General features: G+C 38.2%; 1 protein-coding gene, 1 non-coding gene and 1 pseudogene across 2 annotated transcripts; all 3 read left to right on the top strand.

Moving 5' to 3' along the window:
* The first annotated feature begins 9,951 nt into the window (after window positions 1–9,951).
* Window positions 9,952–10,695, top strand: LOC113321530 (annotated as a pseudogene).
* Window positions 10,696–14,793: 4,098 nt separating this feature from the next.
* On the top strand, window positions 14,794–15,962 carry LOC113321058. Its single transcript, XM_026568936.1, has one exon. The coding sequence runs from the start codon at window positions 15,070–15,072 to the stop codon at window positions 15,721–15,723; it is 654 nt and encodes a 217-aa protein (XP_026424721.1). The 5' UTR covers window positions 14,794–15,069; the 3' UTR covers window positions 15,724–15,962.
* A 2,681-nt stretch (window positions 15,963–18,643) lies between these two features.
* TRNAW-CCA lies at window positions 18,644–18,721 on the top strand. The gene has a single exon. It is a non-coding gene; the product is annotated as a tRNA-Trp (tRNA).
* The last annotated feature ends 3,660 nt before the right edge of the window (window positions 18,722–22,381 follow it).

Genomic DNA, 22,381 nt, shown 5'->3' with positions numbered 1-22,381 from the left:
GCTGTTGGAGTTGAAGATTGAACAAGGCCCAACTGGGCTGTGCAACAAAAGAAAAGGGGATAAAATCCCAACTGGGCTTCCCTCCAAAAACAAGTAAGCCTGAACCCATTAGCAAAGCCCAACTGGGCCTTCTTTATTGTCTGTTGGGTTTATATTTTTTCTGGGCTTGTAATATTATTTTAAACCCAACAGTGGGCTTGTGTTTTTGGACTTTTTGGGCTTGTAATTTTAATTGGACCGTGGGCTTATAACTTTGAACATTAACTGGGCCTTGTACTCAAAACAACAACTTTGGAACTTTGAGAACAGTGGGCTTAAAATCTTTGAAATCTATCAAGTTTTCCAATTTCAAAAACTCCTGTTGGGCTCCTCACTTTCCAAATAACCTGTTGGGCCTCCTGAAGACTATTGGGCTATACTTTGGGACCTGTTAAAATACCAACTGAGCCTGTTCAAACTTCATCCAAATTCACAGTTGTAGGCTGTTTTTCAAACTGCCTAGTGGGTTGTGCATTCTCCCACCAATGTGGGCTTGCTCCCAATTTTAAAACCAAATTTGCTCCCAATAACCAAAATTTTTCTCCCACATTCAAACCAAATTTTCTTTTCAAAACCCAACAAATCCAAAAAATTTCAAAACCCATCAAAACCAATTTTTTCTGAAAACAATGGGCGAGTATGTGAATAAACCCCCTAGTCTCCATGAATACATGTACTCTAACAGAATAAGTCAGTTATCATGTATCGTCTTACCCCAGACTGATGGCCCATTTGAACTAAACGCAAGCATGATACAAATACTTCCTATATTTCGAGGGTTCGATTCTGAGAATCCCTATAATCATGTAAGAGAGTTTGAACAAATCGTCCGGGCTATACAACCTGACTATATGTCTGAAGACTCTTTGAAATTGCGTTTGTTTACATTTTCTTTAAAGGAAAGGGCTAAAACATGGTTTTACAGTCTGAGACCGCAGTCAATCACCACTTGGGACCAACTCACAAATCAATTTGTCAAAAAGTTCTTTCCCCATCATAGGACCATCTCTATTCGTCAAAGTATTAATTGTTTTGTCCAGTTAGATGGAGAGACACTTTTTCATTATTTTGAACGGTTTAATGATTTGTTGTTTGAGTGTCCTCACCATGGCCTTGATAAGTGGAGACTGGTCGCCATTCTTTATGAGGGACTAGACTTTAAGTCTCGAGCCTTGGTTGAATCTATGTGTAATGGTGAGTTCATTGATAAAACTGTGGACGATGCATGGTCATTTCTAGCTGAAGTTGCAGAGAAAACCCATCAGTGGGAAACCTATAGGAAAACTAGGACCATGCCACATGATATGGATAATCACCATGAGTCAGATGTTGATTTTCCCAATGAGCTTAATTCTGGATATAGTGTTTCATACCCTATTGCTGAAAATGTCAATCCATATTCACCTATTTTAGAAGCAGATGTATGGACGAAAAACACTAACGGTTTTGACAAAGTAGGATTTTCATGTATTTGTGATGATGATGATGATGATGTTATGTTAGAAGAACATGTTTATGCTGAAAATGTTATGGAACCTTTGGGTTCGAATACATTAGGCTTTTCTACCCCGACCTTCATGAATGATGTTTCTTCTAGTATTCTATATACATGTGATGAGGCTACTGATTTAGATATTGTGCAGTTATCCTGTGAAGAGCATGACTTAGGTAATGTTGAATCTTTTGTTGACACTAATGATCTTATGCATGAAAATATAGTTGATGTGTCTGATTCCTTACTTAAGCCACAATATATTGCTTATTTTGATGCTGATTTGGATATTTCGGATAACCATGATTCTGAATTTGGACTTGTGCAATTGTTTTGTGATGATAAGCATGCAATTGATTATGACTTAGAAAATGCTGATGTGACTGATAATACTGGTACTCTTGATCTCATGCATGTGAGAAACTTAGATGTCACCTTCCTACTTAAGTCACAATCTGATAGCCTTCCACCCAACCTAGATTTGGTTTGTAACAAATATTGTAAAACCAACTTTTCTGAGAATACCTAATCTAGGCCTGGAACTGTGTGCCTCCCAAGTCCTCTTGGACTATTTTGCATCTAAATACAATACCTTTAAGGAGACACAGTTGGAATATGCATGTTTGCCCGTCCCTAGCAAAGTCCATTTCGAGTTAGACCTTGTGCATGATGAACCCCCAAAACTGCGAGATTTTGTATCTAATAGTATATCTAGTGTAAAATCCAGGTTTAGGGGTAGCTCATTTGGTTTTTCACTCTCACTCTCATTTCAGTCTAATTTTAGTGTTTTGAAACTGTCTATGTTTCAACACGTTGTCTTTTGGGTTGATCCTCAACTCTTTAGACTGTATGTATATAGTGAATTGTTTGTATATAATCTGGTAGGTAATGTTTAGTGGAACCGTATGTTTCTTGTATATATTGTGCAAACCCAATGTGAATTCAGTCGAGTTACTGTTGGGTTTTGCCTTGAATAATGGAGTTCAAAACTTGATTTCGCCAATATCCGGTAATCTCTTTCCTTTTTCTACACTTAGCATCGTTCTCATGGTATGTGTTATAATCATGTTTATCTTTTGAAACATTGAGGACAATGTTTAGTTTAGGTTTGGGGGTGAAAAGTAGATACTTTGATAACATGCTATAATTGAAAACATAACTCTTTCTTTTTGAAAAAAAAAAATTAAAAAATCAAAATTAAAAATTAAAAAATTCGGAAAAAAACATAAAAATGGAGCTCATTTACCTTGAAATGCTGACTCTTATGCATGTATGTAAACATAAGGATTCTTAGTCTAGATATTTAGGCACCCTGATTCTAGCACAATTCACATAGTGATAAGAAACTTGCACGTGCACGATCTACCAATACATGTATAGCCTCATCCTTGAGGTGTTCTATCGGAAGTCACAATTGCCAATCACTTTAGAATACTGAACGAAACTTGACTAGCTTGTTCTTTGGTTGGTTGGGATAGAAGGTGGAGGTTACATTAAGAAAGACAACCATCGAATTTAACTGGGTGCATCAAAAAGGGTTACCTCTTGCAAAGTGTCATGTAATTTTTTGTTTCTTTTTGCTTATGCATCAAAAGAGTTACCATGTTGTAAATAATGCTCTCAAAAAAAAAAAAATCAAGTATTTATCAATTCCATCCTCTCTTGTTCCAAAAATAAAAAAGAGTAGTCAAAGTAAATAAGAGTCATGTAAAGAGTCATCTTTTGTGTTTTTGTGTTATAAGCAAGGAAGGGTGTACGCCATTGATGTACAACGCGAGTAATTGTGAAATACCTCCAACTCATTCACAATTCTCGTAAAGTCCGGACAGCTAGCTAGATGTCGACCTCGGTTCTTAGCCTGAGAAACTATCTCTTGGTGATTAGTAGTCATAACATCCGATCTTTCTTTACACATGTGTAGATACACTTTACACTCTTATCACATGCTTTATTTGTTATCAGTGCTAGGATTATTCCTTTGATAGCTAGATTGACATCTCCATTTTGCTGTGAGCTTCTACTGTCTTGCACATGTCACATTTCATGGAATCTGAGCTTATATTTTGTCCTAGATCTTTGTAGGTACGTTCTAAGCAAACCTTCACGAGACTTCAACTCGTCCACTAGGGACACTTAGTGGTTTAAAAGGCTTATTGCATTCGCTAAATTCAATCGAGAGACCAGCGACCGTGGTATAGGTAGGATTTACTTAGTTTTGTTTTACTTGAGGACAAGTAAAATTCAGGTTTGGGGGTATTTAATGAGTGCCAAATATTGTATATATTTGCACCTTTTTATTGGCATTTAACTCATCATTTGTGCACTAACGCTCCATTTTATCCCATATTATGTGTTTTCGTTGTTTTCAAGAATAAATATTTTTCTCAATTAATTTTGCATTTTTAGGTACTAAATAAAGCCTGGTTAACTCACTGAGCGAAAAGAGCAAAGAAACGGCAAAGACTCCCGCAGAAAAGCAGCGAAGAATGATGTTTGCAAGAGGCGGATCAACTAGAAGTGGGATTGAAGAGGAAGAATTTTCCTTAAAGAAGATATGGGCTTGGCATACCCAAGGCCCAAAACCCTTACCCAAATACATTTCCAATATCCATACCCATTTCCATGAGAGCCGTCAGATTGGATCCATCACATCATCCAACGTTCGTCTCATCACCGAGCATCAAATCTTGAAGCTCCTGTCAAACATCATAGTACCTAACTCCAATCTAAGCCGTCAATTTTGATGTATCTCATCATCCAACGGTCGCTCCACATCCATTCAATCGCGTCGTTGGATCACTCCATCACCTTTTCATCCTACGTTTTTCATCACCGATCATCAAATTTTGATACACCCACTCAACACCCTAGCACCAAATATCTTCTCCCAAAACCATCGACTTCTCCTCTTCTTCCCAAATTTCTCCTTCTTCCCCGACCAACAGACCTGCAACACCATTCTTCCCCTTCTTCTCGAGCTTCACCATCACTACCTTCACCCGACACCATAGCAGACTAACCCTAAACCCTAGACTCTCTCTAGCTTAGTTTTAGCTTCTCGCAAAGACACTACAACCAAGAAAGAGAGAACTAGGGTTTGTAGCAGAGGCGATGTAAGAGACAATTGGAGCAGGAGGAGTAGCAGAGAAGGAAGACAAGACATGGGTCGAGGGGGAGACAACAAAAGCAGAGACGGGGGAGCTTTAATTTTAATTTTCAATGTAAACCCTAATTTGGGAATTTTGGGGGAAACTGTTAAGAACCCTAATTTTGGGTATAAATAGAACATGGTATTGTGTGTGTGTGTGAGTATGCCCGGGGTAGCCGGTGCACCAAGCTGTAGTAATTTATGTTTGTTTTCAGTAGTGTTATTATGTTATAATTCAATAACTAGGGTTTAGATGAAATCTTAGCTTTCTGCTGTGTTATTCATACTAATTGTGTTGCTCTTGAATGCTTAAACTGTTAGGATAGTTTCAATCTTAGTACGTCAATGCTTTGCTTTCACAGTGTATGACATGTATCCATTGTAGTCCGGATAAAACAGTGTTGATTATGCTGCAGCTCATGCTTTAGAGACTATTGTTAATCCCTTGACTAGTTGTGCTTAATTAGACAGTTAGTGCTCCGGATTGATATTTTAGTTGTGATTGAATCATCCATTGGTGAAACACCTTAGGTAAGTAATAAACTTGACACTTCTACCTTATCTGTTAAAAGGACAAGAGTATCATAATCAGTTGAATACATAGTATGAGTTAATGGTGGATTCGACAATCCTAGTACCTTCATTCTCAGTGTTTACTCCCTGTGTTATTTGCATCTTTTACTTTTATTTATTTTCTGTTGTAATCCTCACCAACACCTTGTCGTATCGACACATCAAAACAACCCCCATTTTGGTTACTCTTTCTTGTTTAGAATCAGTTTAAGTGAGACCATAGTTTCAACTTTACACCCACCTTGTCCCCGAGGATCGACCTGTGCTTTCACTGTGTTACATTGTGACACTTTGCACTTGCAGTTAGACATAGTCGTAGGCTTCTTTCAAGTCCTACCACTCCACCAGCCAAGGAAGCGCCATCCTGGCCGTTCAAATAAGCACCATCTCCATACGTTCTGTAACCTAGCCAGCAGCACCGTGAACCATTCACTAACTAGTAGCCAAAGATGCTGCACTGGCACCAACATCCCACGGCTAAGACGAATTTATGCAAAGCCACCAAATCAAGGATCACGGATTCCTCATGCCTTCCACCAAAAGTTAGTTGAATTTCCTTGGAAATTTCTTCACGTATTGCTCTTTCGATTTTACTCTCGTTTGTCACCATCTCATGCTTACCCCGCAACAATGCCACCGTTACGTGCTAAGCAGGGGACTTAATGTTGATGATGGTTTTTAGCTTAGGGTCAAAATCATAAAACCTTGAATCTGACGTCACTCTGCAAGAAAACGGTGTCGTGAGTGCTAACCTCTCCACCAACATATTTACTGAGCCATTCAATATATTTACATAAAATTTATCCAGGCTGGCGAAAGTAGCAACCATCCCAAACGCTCTGTAAATTTCGGCACCTCGCCAATACAAGATTTGCTGAGTACTTTCCTGTGATATGTTCCCCGACAGAATCTTTAATATCGGTATGGCATGACGGACTTGTGTTCGCTCGCAGCAGAGTAGCATGAACCTCCAAGTACCAAAATTAAGGCCATTGCACAAAATGCTCAGACGAAAAGCACACTGCATTCTGTAAATAAGGATTTTTGTGGCAGCATACAAAATCCAACCAATTATTGTGATAACTCACCAACAAACTCATAAACCCGACTAACTTGCAAAAACTAGGGTTTCGCGCCCCGTGCAGCACACTAGACCCCTTGGTCGAAACTATGCTTAGCCAAACTAGACAATTAAATCCTCCATAGCGCACTGGAAGTGTGGCCACACCCTAGCTTTCCGGCCCCACTTCCCATCGACCAACCAGGTCTCTCTAAAGCCTCCACGCGCACTAAAAGGGGAGCCACGCCCCATGCTTGGCCGGCCCTCTACTTTCATTAACCAATTAGGTTGCTCCAAACCCGTCGAAGCCTTAAAAGAAGTTTCCATACTAAGTTGGTTTCCCAAAAACCCGCGCCAACATGCCAAGCAGCATGCCACAATCACCAAGCGCGCGTGCCATACGCACATGCCAAGAAGCATGCCAAACTCACCAAGCGCACGTGCCATACGCACATGCCAATCGGCATGACAAACATGCCAAGCAGCATGCCAAACTCACCAAGCGCGCGTGCCATACGCACATGCCAAGCAGCATGCCAAACTTACCAAGCGTGCGTGCCATACGCGCATGCCAATCGGCATGCAAAACATGCCAAGCAGCATGCCAAACCCGCCAAGCGTGCGTGCCATACGCACATGCCATGCAGCATGCCAACCCCGCCAAAACGTGCATGCCATATGCACATGCCAATCGGCATGCCAAACCCGCCAAAACGTGCATGCCAGACGCACATGCCAATCAGCATGCCAAACATGACAAGCAGCATGCCAAACCCGCCAAAACACGCATGCCAGATGCACATGCCAATCGGCATGCCTAACTTTCCAAACGGCATGCCATATACGCTAGTTAGGCTTTCGGTATACCAAACCCTAATTTAAACAAAGTTTCCAGGCGCCGATAGAAGGTAGCCATAATCAACTGCTATCCTTCCTCATGAGATGCAATCTAAGCCATCCAAGTTCGCCACCGAGCTGACAGACTTGTCGCAACTTTTAGGTGACCAGCCGCCTAAAATTAATGGCCATGGCTACGCCAAGCGCCACTTGCACCACCGTTCCACTGGCATGCACGAGCCATGCCAACCATGCCGCATTGCTACTGGCGTGCACCAAAACGCCACTGCGCCATCTTCAGGCGCCAACAAAAGATAGCCACAATCAACGGTTACCCTTATTTCATAAGATGCGATCTCATCCATCGAAGTCCGCCACCAAGCCGGCGAGCTTGTGGCAAGTTTTAGGCGACCAGCCAAGACGAGCCAAATAGCATCACATGTTATTTACCTGCGGCAAGCCTCTCAATTTCAACTTGCCACACGTAGCAAAATACTACATGTTTTCCACGAAAACACTCGAGACATCAAAACATGTCACAAACTGGGGGATACTCATCAGGGTATTGGTTTGGCGGTTTACAGCGTGCGGCGTGCAATACGCCTGTTACAAGAAAGTGTCATAAAGCGAGGCGGTTAGTAATGGTAAGAAGTAATGGTGAAATGTATCCTTCATTATGGAAACATCAATTCCAGGCGTTACCCGTTACTCTTTTCTTCCACCACTCAACCGTTTTCACTTCCTACGAGACCAAGGTACGTTTTATTGCGACTTGTATAAATAGGTCTCACCTATTTCCATCAAACACAAGTTTTTGGTCAGAGAACAATACACATCTAGAAATCACCTGATAGCTTTTCACTTGGGCAGCCAGTCCAATTTTCTAATACAAGTCACAAAACGCCACACTTCCAGAGTCAGCGATTCTGGTCTCAACACTTTCTTCGCTTCCCTCCCTAATACCATCCCTTCTCCTTCACTTTGTGACCGAAGCAAGCCTGGAACGACCATTTCTTGGTTTAGGCCAGGATTGTACAAATTGATCTCTCGAATCAAAAGTACTCCCGTGCAGTACATTGTTTAGGGTTTAGACCAAGTTTCTCACCCACTCACACAAAATTACCAAAATCAACAAAAATGATTTTCACCCAAAAACAGTAACTTTATCTTCAGGGACAAAGGGAAAATCAAAATTGTGAATCCACTTAATGCGAATTTTAATTTGTTTACCATTTCCATGAGAAACTGAATCTTTTAATGGAATCAAATTTATCACTTATGCTCTTTCGGTCCTAGGTGGAGTCCATTTTATTGTTTGCATGACAGTTCTTGTTCTACTTAGCTTTCAAGCACCTTACCGGGTGACTATTAGGATTAGCACAAAGTCTTCGGGCTGATTTGGTAAGCAAGGCATGAATAAAACAACCTAGATCTCTGAACCCTAAGCCGCCATTAACTGGAGCTTTGCAAACACTAAACAAGGTGGTGAGAGAAATCCATCGCATACACGGATATTGAATACCGATATTACCCCGCAAGGTGAGGCCGACACTGAACGAACATGTATTAACCAAACTAAAAACACCGTAAAAAATAAAATCGACACAATAAGCAAACTCATGACACTTGTTTTTCATGGTTTACTAGTATGGTGGGGCCCATTCTCTATTACGGGATTTCTCTTGGTCAACCTAACACCATTGTTTTGCATCCTGGTAATTTTGAAGTCAAATAGGTGCAAATTTTGGGTGGCAAGATTAAAAATTCAATTGGTAATGTTTGCTTAAACCCATATGTTTAATACTTCCATCGTCCCACTATTAAGTGATCTAATTCAAAGTTGCACAATTTTTAAGGCAAGTAAGAAAAAAGAATATATATAAGTATTTTTTACAATTATACCCTTATGGATAATAACTAGTGAAATTTTGAAATGATTTATCTCTCAAATTACACCGCGGATGTTCGCAAACTTCATACCATTGAAAAACATTTTAAAACGTGACGATTATAAACATGTCTATCAAATTATGCATATTTCTTATAATTCTTATAATCAATTAAAATGATAATTTTAGAAATATATTCTTGTTTAGTGACGTAGGTCACTTAATAGTGGGACAAAATCTAAAAATCTTATAATTCTTATAATCAATTAAAAGGATAATTTTAGAAATATATTCTTGTTTAGTGACATAAGACATTTAATAGTGGGACAAAATCTAAAAGTAAATAAGTCACTTAATAGTGGGACGGAGGGAGTAAATTTCATGCTTCAGAAAAGAAAAAAAAATAATAATAATAAAAAAAATCTGATGTTCGGTAGGATCCATACCCGAACTTAAAATCTGCAGTATCATGAACTGGATATGTGGCAAAATCCAATGACTCTCACCCCTAATTTCACTCGTCGTATGTAAAATTGTAAATCATCTAGAACTATTTTTATTCTTCAAAAATGAAAATCCAGAGAAATAAAATCCTAGAAGAAGTCCCAGGAAGGAACCATCCTCCATAACTGGCTACCTCCAACCTGTGGGCAAGTTACAGGTAACAAACTAATCTACTCCACACCTACTCTACACCAACTTTTTATATAATAAAACGCGGGAAATTAAATCTCACAAAAATATCTCCTAGATCAACACATCCCGCACGAGAGAAGAATCACACAATTCGCTTGAGAGAATAACCAAAACAACACATTGTGTTATTCGTATTCCTACTTCACACGAAAAAGATGTAATCAAAACAGTGTCTGCCTCATACTGGTAACTTCTCTTGTCCCTTTAATCTCAACTACTTCCTAACCCCAATTCCCTTTTTTATTTTGAGGCTTTGTTTTGTTCTTCAACTTCTTCAATTACATAGCTTAATTATCTTATTTAATTTGTACTTGGGATGGATATAATTTCTCCAAAAGTTGCAAAATTTGATAAGAAATCTACTGGTTTTCGGAAGAAAAGGAATATATGTATTAGTTTGATTGTTGGGTTTCTTGTTTTTATTCTAGTGATTGTGATTCTGGGGTTTACAGTATTCAAACCGAAGAATACAATTACTACTGTGAATTCAGTAAAGCTAGATGGGTTTCATATATCATTAGATGTTCCCTAGTTAGGAGTAGATTTGAATGTTACCCTTAGACTTGATTTATCTGTTAAGAATCCTAATAAAGCAGGATTTAAGTATGCGAATGGTTCATCTTTGTTGTATTATAAAGGAGATGTTGTTGGTGAAGCAGGAATTCCAGCTGGGGAAATTTCTCCTGGAGAAACAATTGGGTTGAACACGACTTTGACTGTGTTGGCTGATCGGTTGATATCAAATTCAGATGTTTATTCTGATATTATGTCAGGTATGTTGCCTGTACGTACTTATACCAAGATTTCTGGGAGGGTTTCGGTTTTGAAAATATTTAAGCATCATATGGTTTCATATTCGTCTTGTGATATATCGTTGAATGTTGTTAATCGAACCATAGATAATTCTAAATGTACATATAAGACCAAGTTATGAAATAAAGTTTTGAGTTTAACATGTCAAGAGTTTATCTTTGCTTCGTTTGTTTGGTGATTATAGGCTATAGAAATGTTATAGGTTTCTTGACATTGTGTGATTGTGGCAAAGTTCATTCAAGAATAATTGCGTGATATTACAGATTGCTACTCAAGGCTTGTGACTTGTCTGCTGAATTTTCTATGCAAGCAATGACATTTTCAATCCTCTTTTTCTTTGTGTGTGTGTGGAGCTGCGAGTATAATCGCGAGATGCTGATTCTCTTAAATCTCTAATAGTTGGGAGAAATCACATTTCCCATTGTATATCGTATAACAGTATTCTCAGTATCAAAACTCTGACGAGTTGTGTGCATATCATGTTCTCTTGGATAGTTACTAAATCTGCGCTAGTTGGATTTTAGTTGGCTAAGTTTCCTCAGAGCTGTCAGAATCAATGTGCTATGTGAGGATATGGACTAACTTAAAAGAAGATTGTAAGTGTTCTCCGGATGTCAGTCAGTTACGCAAAGCTGAAACTATATTCTGCTAACAAGATGGTTCCGTGTTGCATTTGTGGTAGACTTTTTTAACATGCCTTAGTGTAAGAAGTTAGGCTCAGTAGATGTAAGTGGAGGTTTTCTTTGGAGCATGTCATATGATCATTGAATGAAATGGTTAAGATATGTGGGTGTGAACCCTTAGAAGATAGAAGTGTGAAAGGTTATGCCCTAACCTACTTAGCGAGCATTAAACCATTTATCCTTGTTACTTGTTACATGAGTGCTAAGTTTTTGTGTCATTTATTGCTTATGCTCAGAGGATCTTCAAGATACGGAGGGGAGAAAACACTAAACACCGTCAACGTTGTCAGATGTTTCAAATTAACAAGTCTCGGATTTGGTTAGAAGCCTAATGGTGGATACAGTACATCTTGCATGTTTTAATTTGATCTTGGATTGGGACCTTAAATCTCAAGATTTGCAATTACTTTGCAACGTATACTGTAGACAAAAGTGCAAGACATAAATCATTTAGAAAATTGTGTTATTTGCTCTTTGTCCATTCAAACTACAGTAGAATGCACGTTTCTTGCCATGGGGGTGGTTATTAAATCTGCATTAGTTGGATTTATAGTTGGCTAAGTTTCCACAGAGCTGTCAGAATCAATGTGCTATGTGGGGATGTGGACTAACATGCCTTAGTGTAAGAAGTTAGCCTTGGTAGAGGTTGTCTCTGGAGCATGTCATATTATCACTGAATCAAGTGGTTGAGATATCTCGGAAACCTTAGAAGTTAAGGTGTGGAAAGTTATGCCCTAAGCTACTTAGAGAGCATTACTGAAGAAACCATTTATCCTTGTTACTTGTTACATGAGTGCTAAGTTTTTGTGTCGTTTATTGCTTCTGGTCAGAGGATCTCCAGGATACTGAGTGGAGAACCCTAAACACTGTCGGCGACGTCGGATGTTTCGGATTAACAAGTCTCGGATTTGGTTAGAATCTTAATGTTGGAGGCACTACATCTTGCATGTTTTAATTTGATCTTAGATTGGGACCTTAAATCTCAAGATTTGCCATTACTTAGTGACCACTGTAGACAAAAGTGCAAGACATAAATCATCTAGAAAATTCTCCATTCAAACTACATTAGAATGCACGTTTCTTCACAGGGGGTGTTTTCCATCATAGTAGTTTTTTCATGTAGATCCAGGTAGATAACCGGTCTAGTCCCTGTTACGACTACTTTGAATCTCTGTATCATGTGATAATTTCTTCAAAGATCTTATAAAATCTGCATTTTATAGTGACCTTTTTGTGCGTGGTCGTTCGGGTTCTATGGTGATGATTTGCTATTTATGGTCTAGGTAGGTCTAGGTACACATGCATTTATCCATTGTTCAGGTTGTGCTTTGAGGGTTGACACTTGACAGTCATTAGCTATAGTTTACCTATTCAAAATGATGTCGATTGCTTGTAGATTTAGGAATTCCTTATTAAGGAAACCTACTGTGCTTTGACTCTACTGCTCAGTCCTGAGAAATCTTTTTGGCACTCTTGATTGGTTCAAGACTCACAATCCTAGACAAAGCTTCTTAACATGGCTTGCATTGCATAAAAGATTTGAAACCAAGAGTGAGACTCTTAGTATGAGGCATAATATTATGATTCCAACCTGAAGATGAGGAACACCTGTTTCATGCTTGCTCCTTCGCTTCTCGGTCTTGGAAAGGGATGTTCCTTAAGATGGCTGCATCAGAGATATTCACAATTCTTGGGAGGAGGAACTGAGATGGGGTGTCACGAGTTTTGCTGGTAAATCCACTACCCTCTCTACCAAAAGCTAGCGCTCAATACTTTTGTTCATCATATTTGAAAGGAGAGAAGTAGGAAATAATAAACTCAATCTTCAACATATGTTGGCTTTGAAATCACCAAGGATGGGGGACTCGAACTTTCTGTTATGGAGTTATGCTGGAGTGTGGACTAGCTTCTTTATGCAAATCTGGAGATTTGAGGAAGACAATAAGGAAAAACAAATTGCAAACGGTTATATTCATCTGCAGTGGGAGATCATAAATACAGTTTGGTCTTATAAAGAGAGCTATGGGCAACAAGGCCATCTGCGCAAATTCAATGCTGTTGCTACTGTTGGATCTTGTACTCCTATTTCCATGATTTCCCATGAACTGCAGGGTGTCAAAATGGAATTAGAACTTGCCCAAGACTGAATTAACAAAATTATTCATCTCGATGCCAATGCATTTGCAGTCTTTCCGCTGCTTACTGCTCTTGACAATGCATCTTTGGTGAAAAGTTAGCCTACGAGGCTCAGTTTTTACAAGATCAAGGCATGTGCTTATACTAGTAAGACTGTGTACTACCCTTAACAGTCATCTTATTATGAAGTTAAGAGAGATGACTTGACCTTGTTAGGTAATAAGTGGGTGAGTGGTGAAAGTTATTGTTTAAGTCGGCTTTAGAAGACTTTCTAGAGATTTTTATTTTCAGTGTTCCAATGTTTGAAACTACAGAAGAAATTTTGTTGTTTCCTCGCAGTCACAGATATAGTACAGCAAAAGGTTGTTGTCATCAGTTTGTTAGGTGTTTTTGTCTTGTTATTCAAAACGGAGTGGAAGTCCGTCCCATTTGCATGACCTTATCTTCATATGTTTCAACTTGTTACTGGAGATAAAGGTGATTTGCCATTTAAATTTAAATGACAATTAAGAACTTTCTCCATGCTGCAATTTTCAGCAACTCGAGCACGGCTTTGTTACTGAAACGTTGGCCAGGATGTTGAAACTCTACTGATTGTGGTATCTACTATCTATTGGACAACTTAGCCATCGGTTGATTGTGTGATTTGGTATTCTGGCACCAATAACACGGCCGGGAACTTAAATTACTTAATGTAACTTAATCCCTAGGGCAATGCATGGTGACTTCTCTGTTCTGTTCTGTTGGCATCTTTTTCTGTAACATGGAAAGTATATTCTTTTGTTACAAAACTTGTGACAGGAACCTATATGAATATTAAAATTTGAAAAACACCTTGAATTCAGCTGACAAAAATAACCAAAACTCGTGTTAATTGTGATAATGCATGTTTACCAAACTGGTTAGGCTGTATTTCACAATCAAATCTTATTATTTGGGCTTTATATTGCTTATACCGCGTATAAAGTGTATCCATCAAAACTGTTTTATGCGGTGTTATGTCATGGAATCATTTAGCTACTACTAATAACTACAAATCAAAGAAAAAGAACAAAAAGTATGCGAAGACATATTAGCCAAGCATCCCACTGCTAGAAAGTCGAAATCACTATTAAATGAGAGCTTGACTATAAGGTACATACATGTAAAGTATTTCTCGCTTTTCTAATGATTCCATAATCGAATTTGAGACACTATCTTTATAGGGTGTTTGGATGTAACTCAGAAGTCAGTTTAACAGTAATTCTTTAGAAGGACTTCTAGAAATAGAAAAGTCAGTTTTCACCGGTTTTAAGCCACTGTGATCCGATGAAAGGGAATTACGGTGCAAAATCAGAACTCTAACCCATAAAACACGTTTTTGACCATGTCACTTTTCCACCCGTGAGCCTCCCTAATTCCATATCATATCATGAATGGGAATCGTAATGCTGCAACAACTCCCGGGAGTACAGCATGCGCTAGTTCTATAATTAAATTCTGTCAACCCTTTCCATTAGTTGGCAGGTTCTCCCCAGCATTAATTAGTTATTACAACGCCCCACTCTGTTTATAGCCCATATCCTTATCTCTCTCAACAATCTATTCTATTCATACCAAACAAAACACGTATTCCATTCCTCCTTTCCCAATTTACATACTCTGCAAATCTGCCAAATCCCTCTCCAAACCCTATTCTTCATCTCTCCAGTGAAATCCAAATCATGGATGTAGAAAAATCACATGATCCAATATTACAACAACAAACCCAGAAACAACAACAACATCAAAACAGATCAAAGAAAAGAAGATCATGTTGTTGCATTGCATCAATAGCCATACTTGCTTTCTTAATAACTCTCATTATCATCATTCTAATATTAGCTTTCACAGTATTCAAACCAAAAGATCCCAAAACAGAATTAGTCTCAGCAAAAATTGAAGGTGTGGAGCCAAGAGTTTCATTCCCAGCTATTAAAATAGAACTCAATATCACAGTTAGCATTGAGCTGCTTGTTCGGAACCCTAACCATGCCAGTTTCAGACATGGGTTAGGAAAAAGTTTGGTTTTTTATAAAGATGATCAAGTTGGTGATGTAGATGTTTATCCTGGTGAAATCCCATCAAGAGGTTCTGAAACTATTGATTCTAAATTGACACTCGAAGCTGATAAATTTGGGTCTGATTTGAGTGGTTTGATTAGTGATGTTATGGCTGGAGAAATTACGATTCAAACTAAAACTACGATTCCTGGAAGAGTGAAATTCTTGGGGTTTATTAAGAAACATGCTGTGGCAACATCAGATTGTCAAATTACAATTGGTATTACTGATCTTAAAGTTCGTCAACAACAGTGTCGGAATAAAACCAAGCTCTGATCTTCATCATATTGTAGATACTAGATACACACAGAGATAATTACATATGATTTCGTTGGGTTGAAGACTAAAAACTGGGTTATCTTTTCCCGGTTTTTTAGTGTTCTTAGAAAGATTAGTTTTTTTTAATGGTGATTAGTTTATGTAATTTCAGATTATTAGTATGTCTTGTGAGGCGATTATGTGTATAAGTCTAAATTGAGAATGGATTTCTATAATTAAGTTGTTCTTTATCGAAATGCATTACATTACTTTACTGAATTTAGAACAAATAAACAAGAAAAGAACTGTTTTTATGCTTCAAAAATAATTATCTCACACTCTGTTTACACTATTATGTGGTGGTGGAATCCTAGAAAGGTCGGTGGTATGTTTGTGGTTGGTAATGCAATCATGGTGACTGGTGAGGTGAAATGAATTGTGGTTGGGATTTCCCTGTAACTAAGTCTAGCTGTGGGAACTAGTTTTCAGTACAACAAAACAGCTAGTAAATGCAATAATGGCGCAACAAGAAACCAATTTTGTTGCCGATGGGGACGTGTGAGAGAATTCAAGGAAAATGGCAAAGTTTCATCGCAATCACTACAATTACGCTATGAACTGTTTGCTGTCGTGTAAACTACACTTGGAGGAAGATCTAGTTATTAAAACTTCCGGACCTAAGTTGTCGGTACTGATGTTGATGGTGCATATGACCGTTGAACCTACAACTTTAAGTCGACTTGATGCAGCTTGGGTTTGTGTCGAGTTTCGGCTCCAGAGTCAAGCTACAATGTAGCCTCCCACAGCTGGAGAGCTAGATTGTTTACCATCGTGAGATGATTCAAGTTAAGGCTTCAGCTTGTCCGTTCTATTGGGTCCATAGTACCATTTCAAATTTACTACTATGGCTCAAATCGTTTGCTCCATAGGTTAAAACCGGTCTTGAGCCAATTATATATACTCTTTTTTTTTTTTTTTTGGTATACAAAGAGAGAAGGAAAACAAAGGCTAACTTTGAGTTGGAGTCCAAAGAGTAGCGATGTTAGTTGGTAAATTTGAGTTCTTCCATCTATCATGGACTTTGTGAGATAGTACATACGTAGCAAGGGAGTGAGCTGCAGCATTAGCCAATTTTGGCACGTACACGAAAGCATTGTTGTTGAAGTTGCCTGATATTCTCTTGATGTCATCTCTAATCTTTGAGAGTTTTCATGGAGTAGTTCTCGCCGTTCCATTCAAACTGGTGATAACTATATCACCGTCTCCTTCAATGACAATAGAGTCTAGCATCATAGTGGTTGCTAGTTCAGTTGTTAGTAGGTATCCATCAGCCTCAGCAAAAGCTACAGTGTCGGAGGTACCAAGTTTAGTAGCAACACTAATGTTGTGTGCATTGTTATTCCTTGCAACTGCAGCACAAGTATATTGTACATTTTTCCATGCCGCGTCCACGCTAATCTTTATGAATGGATTTTGTGGTGGAGTCCAAGAGCCGAGACCATGTTATCACTCCCATAAGATTTTGATCATCCATCCTAATGTTGTAGTAGAGATCAAACCAGTAGCTTGTTATGCTTAAAGTTCCTTGCACATTGGTCGTCTTGTTTTCAAAAGCTTTGGCGTTACGAACTTTCCATATGGCTCATAGAATAGACATTCCTAATGCGATGGAGTATTCATTGTCACTATTATGTAACTAACTTTGCACCAGTTGAGAAAGAGATAACTGTGGAGATTCTTGGAGTCTAATTCCCAAGGGAGAAGCAAACCATATTGCTTGAGCAAACGGTCAGTGGATCAAGAGGTATTTCCGCTGTTTCAACTACAGAAGTACGTAGAGAGCATTTTGGGGATACTGCATCAACAAATCCGATGATCTTTTGGGCAACAACAAGCCCATTTGTAACCCTCCAAACAAAAGTTTTTATTTTTGGGGCGATCTTCTTAACTGGCCAGAATCTCTTCCAAAGGAAAACATTTTCACCGAAGTTAGAAGATTCACCTTGATTGGTTTGGAGCAGCTTCTGGAATGACTGTGAAGTGAATCCTCCATGAGTAGCAAACCTCCAAATGAGTATGTCTGCGGCATATGAGTTTAATAGGGACTTGGTGGATTAGAGAAGTTGTGTACTCATCTACAACCTGCAAAATGGTTGGCATGTCCCATTCACCGGTCGAAGTGTTTATGAGCTGGTGAACTCTAGTGACGTTTGTGTTGGCATCTAATTTTCTGTAGGGTACTCGGTCTTGAACAAAAAGAATCCAGGGATCTAAAAAAAATTCGATATCTTGTCAATTACCAACAAGCCAAGTGCAACCTTTTTTTTCAGCGCTGTCTAGAATTGCTGACCATGTGGTGGAGCAATTTTTTTGTATTTTGACCTCCCAAAAGGATTTTACTCTCAAATATTTAGTCTCCATAATTTGAACCCATAAAGACTCCTTCTCATGTAAAAATCCCCATGCCAATTTCGCCAGTAATGCTTGATTCATATCTGACAAGGATCTTATTCTCATGCCTCCTTTCTCATTTGGGAGATTAAACCATTCCCATTCGAGAAAGTGCATCTTTCTCTTGCTCGGTTATGACCCCACCAAAAGTCTCTTATGATCTGAGTTAACTTGTTGAGAATGGTTTTTGGTATAATAAAAATTGCCGTACAATACACAGGTATGAGAGCAGGTACAGATTGAATTAATGTTGTTATTCCCGCATGCAACAAGTTTACCTCTTTTGCAGGCAGCTAGGTTTTCAAGAAACTTCTCGATAAGGAAGTTGAAATTATACACTCTGTTACCTTCTTGATGTATTTTTCACCCCCAAGTATTTTGAATTTATTTAACCAACAATTATCTTGGGGTCAGTTCTGCTGGTGGTTAGGACTGAGGAAATGAACATACAAACATATCCTGATAGATTTCGTATTAACCAATAATTGGATCTGTGGCGCAATCGCAATGGTAGCGCGTCTGACTCCAGATCAGAAGGTTGCGTGTTCGATTCACGTCAGGTTCACTTTTTATTTTATTTTATTTTTTTAAATGGAAGACCTACCTTAGGACTAAGGAACATCTTCATAGTTGACAAAGTAAACAACATCTCTTAAATCCATGGATTGCACCAATACTTAAGTAGGTACAAAAACCAGTACATTTCATTGAAAATTATATATATAAAAGAACAAAAACAAATCTAAGATTACATGATAACATCTTGTCATATCTTTGCTCCCGCAGTTTTCATTCTTTTAAGAGTGATTGCTTGATTAAATAGATTCACAGCGGATAACTATTAAGAAATAGTGCAGTTTTAATTTGGTTATTTCCTTTACTGGCTGTTTATCCCTTTTGAATTTGAAACTAAATGTTTCTCCTTATTCCTGAAATACCCTTGCTGATTGGACTCAGCTTTAATTGAAGCTCTTCTGACATGTTCTAACCCCGTCGAATTCTAATTGAGAAGTGCTACATATCCCGCGGGTTATACCGAGAGAAACAATAGGGTGGGACTCCTCGAAATCTGGTGGTTTAGTAGGGGTGGGTTTAGTGTGGGTCTCATCCCACTGTTTCTCTCAGGGTTCCACCCACGGGATATAAATCATTTCTGATTCAAATTTTGAATTTTGAAAGAGGCTTTATCCAGTGATTCTAATTGTCATCTGTATTCCGTCACCATTGGTGATAATCTCTGTACAAAATTCGGTTCCCAAATTATAGTCAGAGTTAAGATTTTTCCTTTTATCTCAACTTCTGGTGCCACTAGGATTTGCTTTAGATCGTCTTTGGTTGCTGTTCTACAAATATCTGGGTTGCAATAGAAAGTTTCCTTGTAGATTTCTGCAAGTTCACCTACTTATCACCAATGATCTTAAAATTGTTATAAGACCATAAGTGAAGCGGCAGACCATTAATTCTCACTCACCACATGCAAACTTTTAATTTGTATGGTGAAATTGTTTCATCAAACCCTGCTCTGTATTTGGCCTCGATTTGTGTAACTTTTGTTGATCATTTAATTGGTTTCCAACACTGCATATATTCTTGATCAGAGAATCGATAAAAGATTGCACTATTTTCTCCATAAGGAATTACATACAGGAATCTGTTTCACCCCATTTTTGTAACGACAGACTTTGCAACTCTATTCCAACCTAAATTTCCTTTAATATTGACAGGACCAGTCTTGACATGATTGACTTAATGTTAGAGGTTTTAAATCCCAAATCTTTACCAAAATCTCTTGTAGAGGGTATCTCCTGAATGACTCTGTTGTTATCTCCAATAATTTCCTAAACTCCACCAACCCTCTTCACCGTATCCTTTTGGAACACAAATAGAGTTATCCCTCCTCTTACTGCTATCATGACGCGCTATCCTCAAAATATCCCCTTTGAAGTTCTGTTTGTGCTCGAGTTCTATCAGAAAAGAGAATAAACCTTCTCTTCTGGTCCATATTCTCTCCCCATCTTTAGTTTTCTTACTCACCAATTTTTCAAGAACATCATTCATCTATCTTCCAATTTCAAAAGAGAATCGGACCCAAAATCGTTTCCCTTTCTTTTCTTTTTCTTTTGCTCGGATTCCATTGATCTTACCCATCTTGATTTTTGAGATTTCAAACGTTTTTCATTCTACCTGCATGATTTGCTTCGAACCGCTCATGATTGAGTCGAATCGGGAAAAAATAGTTTGCAGACACTCTCTCTCTCCTAGAAAAGAAGGTTCATGAAGTTTACGAATATCCATGATATAGTTTGAGAGATAAATAATTTATAAATTTTACTGATTATTATCCATAAAGGTATAATTATAAAAATAATTAAAAATGCTCCTCTCCTCTTTCCTTTAAGAATTGTGCAAACTTGAACTAGGTCACCTATTATGGGATGGAGGGAGTATTATTCAAAAACTAGTGAAATAAAAAGGAATATCAACAAATCAAATTTTTACTATTTTTTTTCCTTTATTTTTTCTAGTTTGTATAATTTGACAGAGTCTACACGGAGCTTAACATTCCAATAGATATCACAATGAAATGTAGTAAGTCGTGACCCTCGATGGGGAGACAACTGGACCACTGCAAGAATTTTAGAAACAGATGCAACTACCACGAAAACACGGTGCATGTAAAAACCAGTGTAAACATCTATAACATATGGTTTAGTTAAGAATAGATGACAAAGACCCGGTAATGGAAAAGTATATAGCTAACAAGGAGAAACACAAACAAGTGATGACATAAACGAGACACGCAAGTCCACCAGCAACAACGTCTGGAGTGGTCAACATGATACTATGCACAAAGACAAAATCTGTCAAATATACCGATATGATAACTTAGCGCATAACAGACGTGAAAAGTCAAATGGTCAAAGTGATGCCAAGGAAGAACCATCAGAGTGGATGATGAAACCAGTAATAAATCTCAAACCACATACTTATTAGCAGTCTCGACTACAATATGATCTGCTGGTTATCACATTGGTCATAGAAAGATAAAAATTTCACGTGATACTCGTGCATACAGGAAACGTAACATATCTATTATTTACGGCACCTTCAAAAAGATGCGGCTCACTAACAAGGCAATTATTCCAACAATAAGAACTATCTACAGATATAACGGAACAAAGTCTATGCCAGTGGGAAACATAATCTTTGTTTTTATTTTCTGAAGCACATGAGAGACATGATACTAAAAGTAGCAGTAAAATTAATGGTGGTCGACCTCTGTTTAGGCATAACAGACACTGAGTCGCCTTACACAATAATACTGGGAAAAAATAAATTCACCATATGCATAAAATACCATCGACATTACACCAAAGCATCAAATTCCCAAAATTATCTAGACCGATTAATATAAAACCAGAACATGGAGAAGTCGAGAAATGCAATGCATGTTAGATGTTAGAGCACTGCTCGGTCGAACTCGCAAGCGTTGCTATCTCAAGCTTGTTTGTCAAGTTTAGGTGATCAGAACTATAAGTCTTGATTTCTAGTCTACTTATCGCTATGTCTCGGATTAGGATAGAATGTATAGTTGAGCTTTAGACTTCACGACATTCATCGATTGAAGACGAAGATCTACTGAAGAGAGTTTGGAGGAACTTCATCAACAAAAAGTATGTGGAGACTAAACTTATATATCACTCAGAAGTCTATTATATTATATCTCCTAATGAGACTAAGTCGTATATCTATATAGACTTTACACATTTGATATTTCGAGCTGAGATTCACTCGGTTATCTATTTCTCGAAATATGTGTTGGAAGCTTTTTGCTTTAGCTCTGTTCATCATTATTCTTGACGAGTTTTGTTAGAGCACTGCTCGGTCGAACTCGCAAGCGTTGCTATCTCAAGCCTGTTTGCCAAGTTTAGTTTCCAAAACTATAAGTCTTGATTTATAGTCTATTTATAGCTAAGTCTCGGATTAGGATAGAAAGTGTAGTTGAGCTTTAAACTTCACGGCGTTCATCAATTGAAGACGAAGAACTACTAAGGGAAGCTTGTGGAACTTCATCAACAAAAGGTATGTGGAGAATTAAACTCATCTATCACTAAAAAGTATATTTCTACTCTATCTCCTATTTGAGACAAAAGTCGTATAGTGGTATAGACTTCGATTATACACATTTGATATTTCGAGCTGAGTTTAACTCGCTTACATATTT

Source organism: Papaver somniferum, chromosome 11, assembly GCF_003573695.1.
Source record: "Papaver somniferum cultivar HN1 chromosome 11, ASM357369v1, whole genome shotgun sequence".
Taxonomy (NCBI): domain Eukaryota; kingdom Viridiplantae; phylum Streptophyta; class Magnoliopsida; order Ranunculales; family Papaveraceae; genus Papaver; species Papaver somniferum.
The sequence above is the reverse complement of the archived record's forward strand: the minus strand, read 5'-3'. Positions and strand labels throughout refer to the sequence as shown.

Excerpts from the sequence above, each read along its gene's own strand:
- LOC113321058 (XM_026568936.1), top strand. The coding sequence starts at position 15,070 with ATGGATGTAGAAAAATCACATGATCCAATATTACAACAACAAACCCAG.